The 16,687-nt window shown below is 38.5% G+C and overlaps 1 protein-coding gene across 3 annotated transcripts; it reads left to right on the top strand.

The window, feature by feature from the left end:
* Positions 1–193: 193 nt before the first annotated feature.
* On the top strand, positions 194–16,333 carry slc1a2a (solute carrier family 1 member 2a). 3 transcript variants are annotated; one of them, XR_007195670.1, is made up of 12 exons: positions 4,121–4,349; positions 6,589–6,728; positions 8,549–8,701; positions 8,850–9,100; positions 10,122–10,254; positions 10,437–10,563; positions 10,828–11,061; positions 11,307–11,501; positions 11,653–11,787; positions 12,141–12,357; positions 12,772–12,862; positions 13,473–16,333. XR_007195670.1 is itself a non-coding variant. In XM_048263081.1 (11 exons), exons 2-11 carry the CDS (start codon positions 6,599–6,601, stop codon positions 13,536–13,538), a joined length of 1,641 nt encoding a protein of 546 aa, XP_048119038.1. In that variant the 5' UTR covers positions 194–267; positions 6,589–6,598; the 3' UTR covers positions 13,539–16,333. The 3 variants fall into 3 exon arrangements, 2 of the variants coding, with proteins under 2 accessions (XP_048119038.1, XP_048119037.1); XM_048263081.1 differs by lacking the exons at positions 4,121–4,349; positions 12,772–12,862 and adding an exon at positions 194–267; XM_048263080.1 differs by lacking the exon at positions 12,772–12,862.
* The last annotated feature ends 354 nt before the right edge of the window (positions 16,334–16,687 follow it).

The raw sequence follows: 16,687 nt of genomic DNA, 5'->3' as shown, positions 1-16,687 counted from the left end.
GCATATGTGTGTATGGTGAGGATGTGTGCTATCTAGACTTAATTGCTTGTAAGAGGAAGTGAAGCAGGCAAGCAAAGAGCAATACAGAGGACAATTCTTGACATCGAGATAACTGTCATCATTTCCTCAGTGCAAGTAAGATGCACTGTGTGGACACTGTGTGCACTCTCTAATTAACTGATTCTACAAAACAAAAGACTGACCACTGTGGATCTTGAAGAAAAGACAGTGGTGATCAAGAAGGAAAAATCCATTTTGGACACCAAGGTTAGTACAAAGTTCATGCCATTAAATGCAGTTCAATAGGTGCAACACAAACCACCAACTGCTCACTCTGATAGAAGATTTTGTGGGCATGGTTTTGAATGCCACAATAATTATACAGAGCACTGCTTTTCTGTGATTACTCCACTTCAGCAACTCTCCATGCAATGCATGTCTTAACCATCACTTAGTCTTGCGGGTAGAAATGTTTTGATGTAAACACTGCATCATGTTCTGCTGAACACATCAATGGAACATGTGTCTCAGTGTAGGGCAGAGAAAGCAGATGATTGTGTCTATTTTCTCTGGCAGTGTCATCATTGCATGTTCTGGAAGCTCACTTTTTGACACATGTAAACTGAATGCATCAAGGTGTACTGCATGCATTGGTGTGTAAACACTCATAACTAATTGCAAGAAGCACATCTGGCTGTAAAGAGTAGGTCACCATAACTCATAATAGACCAGAACTGTTATGATACTGAACTTTGCAATGTTTACATTTGACTCCTCCAGCCACCACCTGATCCAAAGTGGAACATGAGTATTCATAGTCTGTATGTGCTTAGTATTTTCTATTGATTTTTTCCATCATTTACAAACAGTGTTGGGAAGGTTACTTTTGAAATGTAATACAATTACAATGTATGTACAATATATTACAAGTTACCCTATTCAAAATGTAACAGTGGTGTAACTATTTCAATTACTTTATCAAAGTAATGCAACTTATTACATTTAATTCAATTAGATTACTTTTCTAAATTTCTAATGAATGTTTTCAGCTGTTAACCATTTTCAAATGTTTAAACCTGGCAGTGTTAACTTGAAAACAGTACTCAACACTGACTACTGTCAAACTCCTTTCAAACTCCTTCATTACGTGAATTAAGATTATAATAATTTGATTAGAAATAACAGCCACCACAGTCAGCATCTCCTTTTAAGTGTGAGATCATTCTGAGGTCATAGAAATAGGCTATATCTGAAACAGAGAAAATCCTGCCTTCTAAGACAGCTTTCGGTGGCAGCAAGGCATCAAGACATGTCCGAACCAAATATTTCTTTAAAATACTGCCTTCTACTACCTTTGTTGCCTAATTGTGAAGGCAGCATACATATATCCTTCATGCTGCCTTCAACCAAAGATTCTTTAGAACATTTCTACTTCAACTGGCACTGATTAAAGATACAGTCAGCGATTGCGCAGTAAGTTGTATTTGTTTACAGTATATAAATGCTAAAAAAGAGCTACATCTTTCCATGGCTATGACTGCTTTTCAAAATCAAAATTTGGCATTTAACATTATACAGCAATTAATGACTTGGCCAAAATATACACAGCCGCAAATATGAAATATTGAATAAGCAGGTGTCCTAGTCTTGTAGGATTGTGTGTGTATGTGTGTGTGTGTGCATGTGTGTCTGCCTGCCTTTAAATCAGATGTAACCCCAGTGTAATCAATCATTTTTATAAGTAAATGTGATTTTTAATTACACATTTTCCCAGTGACTGTTAGGGTTACGTTTATTTTGTAATTAAATTACGTAATTCCGTTCCATGTAACTCGTTACTCCACAACACTGTTAACAAAACACTTGTTGTTGTCATGTTCTTTAGTTCAGGCCAAACAATTGTTATGAGGGCCACAAACCATTCTTGCCACAAAAAAAGTTTTTGCCACATACAGCTGTATTTTAATTGGGACCCAGACCATAATGTATAATTATAGCTCCACAGTGTGTGCTTTGTATCATAAGTGATGGAGGTGCAGTCAGTATCATAGCAACAACTTGTATCATAGCCCAAGGACCTATAACTTTTTTCAATAAACTGAGGACCTATAATCTGACAAGATGATTGAATAATAATGTTGACTAATAATGTTGACTGTAATTACAAATTGTAAACAATTGGATTTCCGCGTCTTTTGTGGCAGGCGCTAAAAGGTCTCCCCATTAAGGCAATCATTTGGGTATGTAGTATGTTTCTGACTATGACATAAACAGAATAGTAATAGAAATAGCAGCGAATCAGCATTAGTCTTTTCTAAATCATACAACACATTCTATAAACCACTTGTAATATCTCATTTGTGAAGCAACTGATTGAAGCACCATCAATAAAAGCTTTAGCTTTGAGGCATAGCCTACTCTGAATCACTATATTTAGCAGTGAAGGGGCAGTTCAGGAGCTATAAACCTCTTCAACTAGAAGTGGCATTGAGACTTTGTTGATTACCGTTTCACCTTGTCTGTTCAACATGCATCAGGCACACATGGGAGGCAGTTACATAACCAAATGTTATGTAATTGTAGCAAATTATCCCTGGGAATTGTATTTTTTGTTAGACAAATTTGGCAGTGAAATGTGTTTTGTGAGCAGAAAGTTCAGATATAGTTTTTAAAATAATATGCAACATATAAATCTGATTTGTCACAGTTATCCAGTGCTAGCTGTGCAGGGCATGCACTGCTTCACTATAATGTCCACTAGGAAGATGCATAGGTATTTATTAAATAGTCAAGAAACCAAGGGGAATGTGTGAATGTGTGTGTGTGTGTGTGTGTGCACGTGTGTCTGTATGTGTGTTTGTGTTTGTGTTTGTGTGTGTATGTGTGTGTGTGTGTGTGCGCGCATACGTCTATTTGAGAGAGTGAGTGAGTGTATGCTGGATTAGAAAAAGATCAGGACAGATTAGTTAATTATAGACCCGTCTGCTAAGCATGGTGTATGGTCAGGTGGAGGTATGTGAAGGTTGTTGTGGAGGCATGGGACAGCACAGGACAGCACGGGCCAGCAGGCAGCAGCCACGCGGCCATGTGCTCCAACACCCTCTCCACGTCACTCCCAGCAGCCTCCCGCATAAAACCAGCCACTAATGCCCCAGCCAGCAGAGGTCAAAGAGCAGTCGGAATCTCACACTGGGCCTGGGCCTAGGAAGTAGAGGCTCATCTGGACAGCAACGTTTCCTTTGCAGAGCATCTGCATGACAAAGTTTTGACTGCTTTGTTAAAAAGTGACAATGACAGAAAACATGTTTCATCAGAATGCCCAAATGGGTATGCATTTAAATATACACAATTACTAAGCACTTCTGTGGAGTTTTTTTGATCTAAGATGCAGATCAATGTTCTTAGATAAATTATTAGTTGAGTTAGGGACAATTTTGACAACAAAGACTCCAAAATCTCTCATATCAAACTTCGAATGTATCTCTCAAGTTGTATTGTCATGTTAGCTTTCAAGTCCAAGCATGCATTCAGGACATTTATCTTGTTTTCTTAAAGTAACAGTTGCAGAAGCCAAACATGCAGTTGTTGGAGCCAAATTGACTGGGTGCAGGCATAGATTTGCACATGTTTCGGACAATGGATGTAAATATGAACATGTCTATGTGTCACATGCAAGGCACTATAAAAGATATAGTACTGACCTCAGACCTAAATTTCTTTATGGGTTTTGTGCCAGGTTCACACAGTGATGGACCAATGCACAAAAGTACCAACAAAGCTACCGTTGAGATGTTCATTAACAATATGCAATGGTAATCTCTCTTTCTCTTTGCACACACACACCCATTCTGCATGGCCCATTTTGGGGGTCTCAGAATGTTTAGCATCTTGGCAATTATGCAGTCAGTGTGCTTAACATCATGTGGCAGTCACCAAGCAGTCAAAGGGGAATCGTTGCAGAGCATGCTTTTTAGAGGGATTAGATGCTCCCAAGGGAACCCATGCAGGTACTCACCTGGCGCTTATACCTAATCTCAGGTGCTGACTCCTCCCTCCTCCTCCAGTGTCTCACTGGGGAACTTGCATCTCGCCATAAGATTTCACCGGCACCTTGTGGGAATCGGACTGCTTTCGCTTATTGTGGACTCTGTCTGGACTCTTTCCTATAAGTGGAGTAGAATTATTTTCATCTTGATGATCAGACTCCTACTGGCCCACAGTAGTTCTCTGTTGGTTCTGGAAGACTTCTAAGGATTCAGGATAAGGAGTGTTTAGATGGATAAACCGTAACGCTGCGATTCCTTTTTTTACATTTAAAAGTCACTTTTCCTGAAAACAGTAACTGCAAGGTAAGACGTTTACGCTTGACATTGGTATTTAGAGTTTATTTTTTACAATAATTTCCATTCAATTAATTTAGTAGACTAAGGTGATTCTGGAATAATGCTCCTTGTTTTCCAATACCCCACAATGTATTACAGTGTGACATAGTCTTTGCCATTAACTAATAAATTCAGTTTCAGAAGTGTCTTACTTTTTTAAATTGACTGAGTGCAATTCAGAATATCAGACATTTTCAGACATTTTGATCATTTTATTTTATTTTCATCATAAAATAAAATAACCATTTTGATCATTTTATTTTTTTAATCAATTTATTTTGGTGTCAGCAACAGTAGTAATATTGTTTTGCCTTTTAAATGAACCACAGGCAGTGGTGTAGTCTACGATATGCAGGACTACGCACTCACTTAAAAAGCATCACCATCTCAGTATACTCACTTAAAATAAGAAAGGATACGTGTTAACATTTGGGGTTGATCACAGTATACCCACTACAGCTAACTAGACTACACCACTGACCACAGGGGTCATTCTTCACTTAAAATAAACACAACAGAAAAGCTGATATTCTCCCTTCACAGACTTCAAGTCAGTGACCTCTCAGCATCAGTATTGCAACCTCAGTGATGCGTAGGACTTTGACAACAATCCAGCCGATGTCATTGAACAGATTGGACATTTAATAGAATTAGCTCTAAGTTCATCCAGCCATAGTACATCCAGTCAACACATGCATCCAGTCTTACATGCACTATTGATCACATTGTGGCTCTGTAAACCCTATTGATTCTTGTCTGTGCAAGGCTGCATTTCATAGTGTGTGATATTTTGATCATTGCAACCTTGCATAGAGCACAACATACATTGATTTGTACCTAACATTCACTTTTTCCAATAGCCTCCATATGTACACCTATGTGTTAACCTTTAATGAGATCTACATTATACCAGGCTAAATTCAGGTTATGGAATCATAACATGAAAAGTCCCAAGCTATGGTCATGTTGCAACAGCTAACACCTTGACTTTTCTTGGGCAGTCCCCCCACTGTTACGCAACACACTTTAGCCTCTGCAGTCCTTCAGTCTCTAATTTTGAACAGTTAACAGGCTTATGTCCCTTCAGAGTGGGAGCAAGGTGTATCAGACAGCCTCTGATTTACTTTGCACCACTGAGCTCTTAAGTCCTGTTCTGCCGCGTGAAGTGTGTGAAACGAGGTGCATGCACTACATGAGCCTTCCTTGCTTCTAAAATGTGCAAAGAGCCAAGCAAATGACTGAATATAGACTAAAACACACACAGTACCAACAGAGTACCAACATTGCAATTTAAATTGTTTGTTTATATTTAAACATTGACTTTTGAATAAAAAAGGCATTGGTTTCAGACCAGAGAGGCTCTATACAAAGAACAAAAATGCAATTTGTAGCTGCAAACCAGCCTGTCAATGCAAACACACCAGGCATGCCAGAAGACTCAAGGGGCCATTTTTCTAATTCAAACACTACCAAGTGTGCAGTGCCTGATTCCATACCTGTGCTTAATCACTAAGGTGAATGGTTACATAACCGGCCAAGGTTATACGCAGTAAGGGCGGGGTGTCGTTCTAAGAGGTTTAAGGCCAGACCACAACAACGCTGAAGGTCTCCTTGCTGTTGTGTCATGTGATGAGATTTACCATCTCTGGTTGGTGATGAGCTGGAGATGTCTTGGAAAGGGGATGACCTGAAAGTGAGAGGTGATCAAAGGCGTGGGATTACCTGCAGGCCCATTCACTCAACTACAGGGGCAATCACAGGGTGTCCTCCAGCTTGTGCAAAGAACAGGGATCACTTAGGAACACTTTAGGAAAAAGAGGCTTCTTCTCCATAGTATCTTCTTAAGCATTATCTTCCGCAAGCTGAGGACATATAAATCCTCAAGATTTTGTCTAATGACTATGTGTCGGCCATAAATATATTATGTCGTAATATTGTACATTGTCTAATGTAAATCATAATGATATCACTGTGAACTGTCTATCCTCTAATAATGAAATTAGACTAAAGCATTATGAGGGAAAGACATTCATACACAACTTGCATCATGTACATCGTCATCAAGCTCTAGATTTAATGATTCCTTGAATTAATAACATCAGCATATTTTCATTCTTTACAGTCTTTCCAGATAATTATGTGCACATTTCTGCTAAAATACGGATGGATGCCTTTATTTATGTGACATTTCCCCCTTTGTGTCCAGTGCCAAGATAATGCAGAAGCAAGTTGAAGTCAGGATGCATGAGAATCATCTGGAGCCACCAATGGAAAAACCAGAGCCTGCCTGTTTTGGCATCTGCCAAGGGCTAAGGAAAAACCTCCTTCTTACAATAACAATCCTTGGTATGTATTTTTTTATGATTGTGAATGTTTTGTTGCAGTTTGAGGTGCTGATGATGTTTAAAGGCACCACTTGCACATGTCCATACTGTATTTCAGTACTGTCCTTGAAAGGAGTGTGACAAGATTCACATGATACAGCAGCTTACGCAACAGCTGGCACCTTAAAGAGGAAAAACACAAACACAATAATTGATGAAGTATCCCATGAGCAGAAATACATGTCTTCAATCTCATTCATCTTTTCCATTTTCTAGTGGACTTTGTTGACTTCTACAACAATATGTTTCCAAAACTTCCAAACTCTGCATTCCTACTTTGTAGTATTTTGTAAAGTCTACAATTTGTGTTATTTATGCATTTCATTTTCATTATATATTGACATATGTCTTTTAAGGTATGTGTTTTGTGCTGTGTTTACTGCCAAATGTTATTGCTCTTTCTCTTTTGTGTAGTTTCATGCTTTGTGTTTTGAGCATTGTGTGCCTTTCACATGTGATGTTCTGCCAGATATGCAAACAAGACACTTCAACTCTTTACCAAGGATAGTTTGTATATGGGGACATTGTTAGAAAGTGAAATCAACAAAAGTCTAGAACAGAACAGAATTTGCAAGGAGATTACCGCTAATGTGTAACTGCATAATAGCTATACAAAAGGCACACAAAGCCGTACTGCTAGTTCAAACCAAGTATTTGTGGAACAACCATTCATAGTAACACATACCATCATACAGTAATTATGTGTTCAAAAGTTTAATGGCAAGCATTTGAAATATCAGTCAGGTAGTTTGGGGACATATGCTTTACCTTGTGGTCTATTCAGTATCTGTGTGGTCTTTATGGTCTTACTTTTGTATAAAGCAAGGCATATCTAAACAGAGCTACCACGTGCAGTCGTGTACATATAAAAATAGACTGCTTTGTGTAGAATGAGGCACTATTAAGAGCTATTAATGTGCCTAAGATGTGAGCATCAAGCTGTAAATAAACAGTCTTAATTGGGTGATGGAAAAACAATCAAGTCTGGGTAGTCATGGTAATGCAATTGCATTTAGTATTGAAATACAATACTAGTTTTGCTGTATCATAATGTATTACCAGGCAAATATTATTGACTTTGTAAGGAATATCATACCAAATGTTCCCTGGGCCATTAGGCCTTTGCGAATATCATTATTGCAACTAAATTTAGTTGACCATTGGGGAAACTGTTTTTAGACAGCACTTGGAGCTGTAGGAATTTAATATATTTGCCTTTATTGTTAATCTATACAACTAAATATGTATGGTAGTTTTCCTGGGCTAGGTGAGACAGGTGGTTTTTGTTCAAGGCACAGAGTTGTGAAATACAATTTTAGCTGTCGCAGGTAAAGTTGGCTTGCTTTGTAAAATGGGCCAAAACACACACAATTCACCTTTGTGCTACTTATGTTGTTATGTTGAGCTGAACCTCCATAAAGAGCTTGATTGATGTAAACACTTTAAAATCTGTCAACTGGTACCCATTCACAGTTGTCCCTAGATATATTTGACATGTGACTATAGAATTTCACTAACAAAGCATTTATATTTAAACACAGCATCCTGTGAAATTTCTTCATCCAGTGGAAAAAAAACTTAGACATTTTGACAAAAAAAGGTAGAAAATTGACCATGTGAATGCAGTAGCTCTGGTGATAATACCCTGAACGAACCACATGAGCAGTCATTGTAAATAAAGTATGTCAAAGGATTTTTGTTGTCATAGATCTATAATGGATTTCTATCAAAGTGTCTTAGCTGTTGGGGTCAACCTGCTATTTGTGTGGAACCCCTCTGCAGGTGTCATAATTGGGTCCGTGGTAGGGATGCTGCTGCGGTACATCTCGCCGCTCCCCGCAGATGTCATTATGGTCATTGGCTTCCCTGGAGAGATCCTGATGAGAATGCTGAAGATGCTCATCTTACCTCTCATCATTTCCAGTTTAATCACAGGTATGTGCACCTTCCAATAACCATAAAGTTTTAGTCAATCAAATATTTTTTTTCCAACTGATGTGTTTTACTGTTGAATGCAGAGATTGTAGAGAATACACTTGTAAATTCACAAATTGCAACTAATTATTTCTTTCTGTTAATGAAGGCCTGGCAGGATTGGACGCAAAGTCGAGTGGACGCCTGGGGACGAGAGCCATGGTGTACTACATGTCCACCACGGTCATCGCTGCTGTTTTGGGGGTGATCCTAGTGCTTGCTATTCACCCAGGCAACCCTAAGCTGAAGACAAATCTTGGTCCAGGAAAGAAAAATGATGAGGTTTCAAGTTTAGATGCTTTCTTTGACCTCATCAGGAACCTCTTTCCAGAGAATCTGGTGCAGGCTTGCTTTCAGCAGGTGAGTTTTTTGGTTACATTAGCATACGCTTTACAATCATGTCTTTATTGAAATATATATTTATTTAGGCTATTATTTTTCACTCATTTGTCAGCTGTGTCCTGCTCCAATAAGTTGTGTGTCAACATGTCAGCAACTTCTTCTGTTCTATAACATCAAAAAAGTATTTGCCGCCTTTTATCTTTTAAGTGGTTCTTAAGTTTTATGGCTCATAAGCAAACTAGTGTCCTGGGTCCTTCACTCACCATGAGAAATCAAACTAACCAAGCATTCAAAATAAGCATGACCTACATCTTTCTAAAAATGCCCACAGAGGTAGCCTCTTTGTGTAGGCAATTCACTGACTCTACTGATAATTTTCAGGCATATTTAGGATATCAGAGTTCAGGTCCAAGACTAAACCATCTAATTGCAGGCATTTTCATTACTGTGTGAAATAATTCTACAGCAACACGATGCAGTCTCTAACAGTGACATGTTGGTCTTGAGTGTTTTTAACGCAGTTGTCTGATTTATCATGCATTCCATACATCATGAATGTTACTGTGATGTCAACAACTCTCATGGATAATTAACACTAGGGTAGTCCTGATAAAAGCAGGGGAGACACCAGGAGGCACAACTAGAGATGCTGTGGCAAGCATTAGTTAATATGGAATATATAGTGTTGGATGTCATAGTTGACATGCTCAAGGGTGTGTATCTGGGCGCATTATCTCATTGTTTCCATTTGCCCATGGAAAGGGCCTAGATCCTATACCTAAACAACCACTGTTTTGAACTGAATAACACCTCAGCCAAACATGTAATTTGAAAAATGATTCACATCAATAATTAAAAAAAAACAAACAAACATGTGTATGGCAGTACCTTAAGTGTGGGCCTGTTCAAACAAATCTTCAAACAAATACGCCCACTGCTAATAACAAATTATAGTATTAACATACTACCGACAATAGTAGGGCGATTTATCCTTCATCTCTTATATGTCTCTCTCTCCCTTCCTTTTCTCTTTTTTTAGATATCCACTGTAACGAGTAAGACTGAAATTCCTCCCCCTACCGTCATGCGGAATGGACGAAATGTCACTAGATCGCCACCAACATTTACTGTCAAAAAATCTCTGCAGTTCAGGAGTGGAATGAATGTATTAGGTAAGGCACTGGGATCAGGTATATTGGTGTGTTATTATTACATGATAGCTATTAACTGGTAATTACCATGTGATTATGTATGTGGAAATTGGACATATTCCTTCATGCATTTAAGTTTTTACATTTCATTTTTCATGCCCAGTCATTTACCTGTTTTCCTGTTTTTGTTTGTCTGAAAATAGGCCTCATTGGCTTCTTTGTGGCATTTGGGATCATCATGGGCAAGATGGGAGAGAAGGCCAAGCTGATGCTGGACTTCTTCAACTGCCTCAATGAGATCGTCATGAGACTCGTTGGCTTGATCATGTGGTCAGTCTCCCATGTCTGATGTTTTAGACCTCATACCTATCATGCCCATACATATCTTTCATTGTTGTTCAGAAGACTTTTGATTGTAATTGGACATTGCAAATTATTTCAGTTTTCTAACTTGTTACTTACTGACTAGAACAGAACTGTCTGGAAATTTTGAACGTTCTTGTCCGCATGTAACAAGCAATTAGAGTGCATTTTGAAATGTTTCTCAGTAAAGATTCTGTCATTCATTCTGTCACTCGCTCTATACTCTTGTAGGTACTCTCCTGTTGGTATTGCCTGTCTCATCTGTGGGAAGATCATCTCCATTAATGATCTGGAGATGGTGGCCCGTCAGCTGGGGATGTACATGGTCACAGTCATCGTGGGTCTCATCATCCATGGTGCCATATTCCTGCCGTTGATATACTTCGTCATAGTTAGAGAAAATCCCTACCAGTTCTTCATGGGAATTTTCCAAGCCTGGGTCACTGCTTTGGGAACAGCGTCCAGGTAAAATATGCCTCATAATGTTTCAATGCTACAGTAGTCACAATGTTTTGGTAGAACCATTAGCAACAGTTGCCTTTTAGACCCACTGAAAAGCAGCCCTGTACAATTTCAGGCAGAAGATATCTACAACTTAAACTAAATCTATTTCACATATAATCTAACCCATTTCAAATGAAGGATTCCAGGGCTTCAGTGTTCATTTTTGGCTCCTAACATGTTTTTCCTGTATGTGTTTCACCCATCAGTGCTGGTACTCTGCCTGTCACATTCCGATGCCTTGAGGAAAACCTTGGCATTGATAAGAGAGTGACTCGGTTTGTGCTCCCTGTTGGTGCAACCATTAACATGGATGGTACAGCTCTCTATGAAGCCGTGGCAGCCATTTTCATTGCTCAGATGAATGGAATTGATCTTGATTATGGTCAGATTGCCACAGTCAGGTAGGTCCTTCATGTTTTTGTTACATACCAAGGTGTTTAGAAAGCCAGATAAGTGTTTACATCTATGATTTGGATAAACTAATTTATTTTAATGATGAATTGTTTTCGGTGTTTTGCGTTCAACTGATAAACTCTATTCCTTTTACTGTAGCTTAACGGCCACGCTAGCTAGTGTGGGTGCAGCTAGTATTCCAAGTGCTGGTTTGGTGACCATGATTCTGATCCTGACTGCTGTGGGACTGCCTACCTCAGACATCAGTTTGCTGGTGGCAGTTGACTGGCTTCTGTGAGTACACTCAGTAATTCTATGTGCATTACTCAAATGAATGGGCTTAGTGGACAAGGGGTAGTTTCACATTTAGGGCCTAATGCAACTAAAATGCAGCTAAAATATTGCAGTTTACAGAGATTTACGAGAATGAATTCAGTTTTATCACATTTAATTTATGACTTGTGAGTGTTTTATACAAATACACATGAGATTACAATTATTCATGTCCATTTCACCAAAATGTTTTTGGTTAAGTCGTGTGTTCTTAGTATAATGCCATGCAGAGCTGTAAACCATTGCCATTTTAAGAGACAGTTTAGTTTGAGGTCTTGTGGAACATGTCTTTGTCTGTCTCTCCCAAAAAACAGGGATCGGTTCAGAACTTCAGTGAACGTTGTTGGTGATTCCTATGGTGCTGGAATTGTTTACCACCTTTCGAAAGATGAGTTGGACACTCTTGATGCACAGGCTAAATTCGATGAAATGGAGATGTCAAAAACGCAGTCCTTTTATGAAAACAATACCAACCAGCACGTATACACCCAACGCCACTCCTGCCCACAAGTACTGATTGATGACTGCAAGGTACCATTCACCCTCACAGACATAGAGACTTGCATGTAGAGACTCCCATGTTGTCCAACCGTCATATTGATGTTTACTGTTCATGTAAAGTTGTACATCCCTGTGTGAATGCATGCAGATATATTTGAACAAACCATAATTCATATCCATAGATGCAAATTTCTTTATTGTCACCAATTGGATGAAATAGCAGTTTTTATGCAACCCTCTAAATGTAACACCCTCTAAAATATATCAGTTATATAAAAAGGACAATGCATTGAGAGGACATTATACCAATTTTAAACCTTTGGTGTTAACATACTTTAAAGTGTCCACTTTAAAGATCGCTTGTTAAAATATGTCCTATTATGTCATGAAATGACAAAGTTAAATGAAGAAGGCATTTTGTTCAACAACAATTGATTTTTGCAGGACGCCTATGGAGATAGATATGATGATTTGTGTTGAACATGCCAAGCTGGCTTTGGCATTTGTCGGTGGCTTGGGAAGAACAGTGACTTAGGTAATTGTACACTAAGTGCATTTGTTCTTTTTTTTTGCAAAAGTCTTTTTTGTCTTTTGACGGAATAGCAGGGACATGAAGGGTGCTATTTCATTTAATTCCAAATATATGTGCAATCTTTGGGGAGACTTGTTGTGTTATACCAGCAACCATATTCCATGCTTTCTATATGTGTTTTTGATATACACCATTTTCTTACTTGCAATTTTCTATGCAACTATGCTTCCAGTAGTGTGAACATACTATTTGTGTTTGGTGTCATGAAATCCTTTGCCTGTGCTTATGTGATTGTGAGCAAGTCCCTGTTATTCTTTAGAGATGTATTTTTGGACAGAGAATCCATACTGTACTAGCCAAACGTATTTCAAAATAGGGTGACATAGGACACTTTAGCCAGTCTCATTCCAAACAAAGCAAATTCATAGACTGAGTTGGGTATCCTCCGAAACTCTGAAATTTTTCAACATGGCTCATATGGGATATGGATGTGACACTACGAATATACCCAAATGGCTTCTCTGCTCCAAATCATAGACATATTTGAGAAGGAAAATGTATTATTCACTGTGCCTTGGCCATTCAGTTAGTTGTTCCTGATAATTGCTTTCAGGTAACCTCAAATGGCTCCCCTGCGGAGTTCTCTGTTGTTGAGGAGGAACCTTGGATACGCGAGTAATACATCACACAGATCCTGCTTCGCCTTATCCTGAGTTCCTCAAGGTTTACCCTTCATGATGAAAAATGAAAGAAACCCAAACATCACTTTCTCAGAACTAAAACAAGTAAACAATGAACTGGACACACACATGCAACTCTGACACTCTGAACTGGAATATTGATAGTGTATACTTGCAATCACTGGCATGGAACTACCAATGCTCTCATACACAGTACCAGACCATGACCAGACCATGACAGGGGGCTATACTGTAAGCCTTACCTTTGGGTGAATGGCCTCTTAAGAGTGAAAAGCTAAAACATGTTGAGAACAGTAGCAGTCCAAACCTCATGAAATAGCAGAGGGAGCGGCATGCCCTAACCAGAAAAGAGGAAGGTTTGGCCTTGCCTATTTGAAATATGTGGAAGGACCAAAGCCATAAAAACAATCTGCCCATCTTAGGGCAGAGCCTCTTTTGAACTGTCATTATGGTTTTAGTATGACTATCCCCAGTAGTCTTCTAGAGTGTTTTCATCTGAATTTTGGTGAAGGAATGTTTCAAAAGCACTCCAAAACCTACTGCCTTCCGACAGCGATCTTAATAGAGTTTGAATGTCTATGAAAGTATGTTTTTATTTCTTCTTAAGGTACTGGTGAATTGGCCAGGATTAACATTTCATACACACAGCTGTTCTTGAATTTAATTTCATTGCTCCTAAAAAAAGTAACACAAGTGGCTCTTGTGCCATCACTAAGTTCCCAGAATACCAGTCCCCTTACAGGCGAGCAAGGGTCCTATGGTGCCAGCAGGTGTAGGGAGAAAGGATCAGCTTGTCTCAGGTAGTAACCTTTGTCTGGCTGGACTTAGGAGGATTAACCCCTGCTGTTGACTCACATAATCAGCCACTTAGCACATGAGCTTACCTCTGCGCTGAATATATCCAAAAAGGCCAAGCCTCCAAGTACTGCAGAGTATTTTTAGGTAGCAGCCGACGCAAATGCCGCATTAGCAATTACGAGCAGGACGCACCAAAGACTTATTGTAAATCCTGACAGTGAGACAACGAGCATGTTTTACTGTATTTCACATAAAGCTTTTTGGATTATTGGCTTATTTTACTCCTACCATGGCTGCATAGTTTAAGAAGACAGGATTAGACGTTGCTGTGTCTTTGCTGTATTGCAAGCTTTGAGATGCATGTATGCATGTCTATGCTAAGGTGATGCAAGTGTGCTTACAGTATGTCTGAGAGAGAGGAGTTTGCAAACATTTCCTTGCCCAAATGAGACAGTAGGTTCTGCATATGTTTTGTGTGCTTTTGTTAATTGTTATTTATATGCTACTGTACATGACAACCTTGCCTTGAAGATGTCAACTGCAAATTGTGCAGTCAGTGTGACAACTGTGACCATACTGATCCCATAATCTATTTTATTGTATTTGTAGCATTTCATAAGTAAAACCCCAACATTGTCACATATCCTCTGGTGGATATTAACAGTGTATTCTCACTGCAGCATAAATCTTTCTATCAAATCAAGTATTGACAAATCACTTGCTCCACTGTCAAAGGCAGATTGAAAATGTAGTAAGTGTTTGTTAGATATGTGATGCTGAAAAAGTATCCGTGAAGAGTATAGTCCATCTGCATGGCACCCTGTACCAGTTAACTGTTACAGCAGCATTACTGTTATTTATTTATTTTTGCACGATAATCTTACATGTTCATATTAAAGTGCCTCATTGCACTTTGTGTATATATATATCATCTATTAGACAGAAATATATTTTGTTGAACTGGTGTGTAGGCTTTTGAAATGGGTAGTTATTGCTCATTGTGTCTAAAAATAGAAAAACAAACATATATATCCATACATTTATACAAGTAAGGTTGTTTGTAATTAAGTTTGGATAGTTCAGAACTGGTGTTTGTAGTTCCACCTACAGTGTTCATATCCATATACTGTATTTGGTCCATATGAAATCTGGTTTAAATGACGTAAAAAATTACACACCAGATAGAGAGAAAGAGAGAAAATAAATTGAAAAAATACAAAAAATATTTTTCACTTGTCTATGACAAAGTTGTCTTAGGCTCTCAGAATGTGTGTTATTGTCCCTTGGCTCTAGGGGGAAAAGTCAAATGACTTTAAGAGTTGTCAGTGTTACCTGGGTAATGTTTTGTATGGCTCTTCACCATGTATACCATGATCAGATTAGAGAGGGGTGGGGGAAATGTAGAAGCTTGCTAACGTATCTCTCTCACAGTAGTGGAGATATGTGTTCAGGCAGGGCCTGGCACAGGTGTATGGGAAAGACATTCCTCATAGTGAAGGATGTGCTTTGTTCTCTACGGCCATCTTGATCCACTTTTGTGTTCACATATTTGACCAGTATGTAACTTGCATACCAGGACCCACTTTTTAAATTTGTCTTTTTCCTCTATTTTTTCTATGGTTATGACAAATGTAAATAAAGACAAATATTGTCTCTATTTTCTATCTCTTTTTGATGAAAAGCACTGTTTGTGCAGAAGCATTTGCAGATATACTCTATACTTTCATGTCTTTTCAAGTTCACATCATAACTAGAGCCACATTCATACAACAGACTGGCGAGTGTGTGAGCCCTGTGCATGTCTTTGTGCATGCCAGTGTGAATGTCTGTGTGTGTGTGCGTGTGTGGGTATGTGTGTGTCTCTGTGAGTGACAGAGCAAAAGCAGACTTATTTTTACTTTGCAACAACTGAACTAATGTATTATAATGTATTTTACTGTGTTCATACTGTATAATTCTGTATATCAATAAAAGTTTCTGTATGAGACACTATGATGTTTCTGATTAATTGTTCCTATATTATATTTGTAAATAATAAGGGAGTTAACTTGGCCTTGAAGTGTCTATTTGACAGTGTTATACTATTATTTGGAGTCCATGCTTTTACTTAATGTCTCTAAGGACATTTAATCTGTTTAACAGTGCCTCATATTACAAATCTTCAGACTGTGAAGTAACTAATGAGATTCAGTCACCTCAGGCAGTCTATAATGTTGGTTTCAAAGACTAGTTTTTTTTGTAAATTTTGGTATAACTTCACATAATTCCACTTTTTTATTTGCAATAAATCTTATCTATACCCACAGAAGACCAGTTTAGGTATAAACTA

This window comes from Alosa alosa, chromosome 14 (assembly GCF_017589495.1).
Source record: "Alosa alosa isolate M-15738 ecotype Scorff River chromosome 14, AALO_Geno_1.1, whole genome shotgun sequence".
In the NCBI taxonomy this organism is placed as follows: Eukaryota; Metazoa; Chordata; class Actinopteri; order Clupeiformes; family Clupeidae; genus Alosa; species Alosa alosa.
This window is presented reverse-complemented; position numbering and strand designations above follow the sequence as displayed.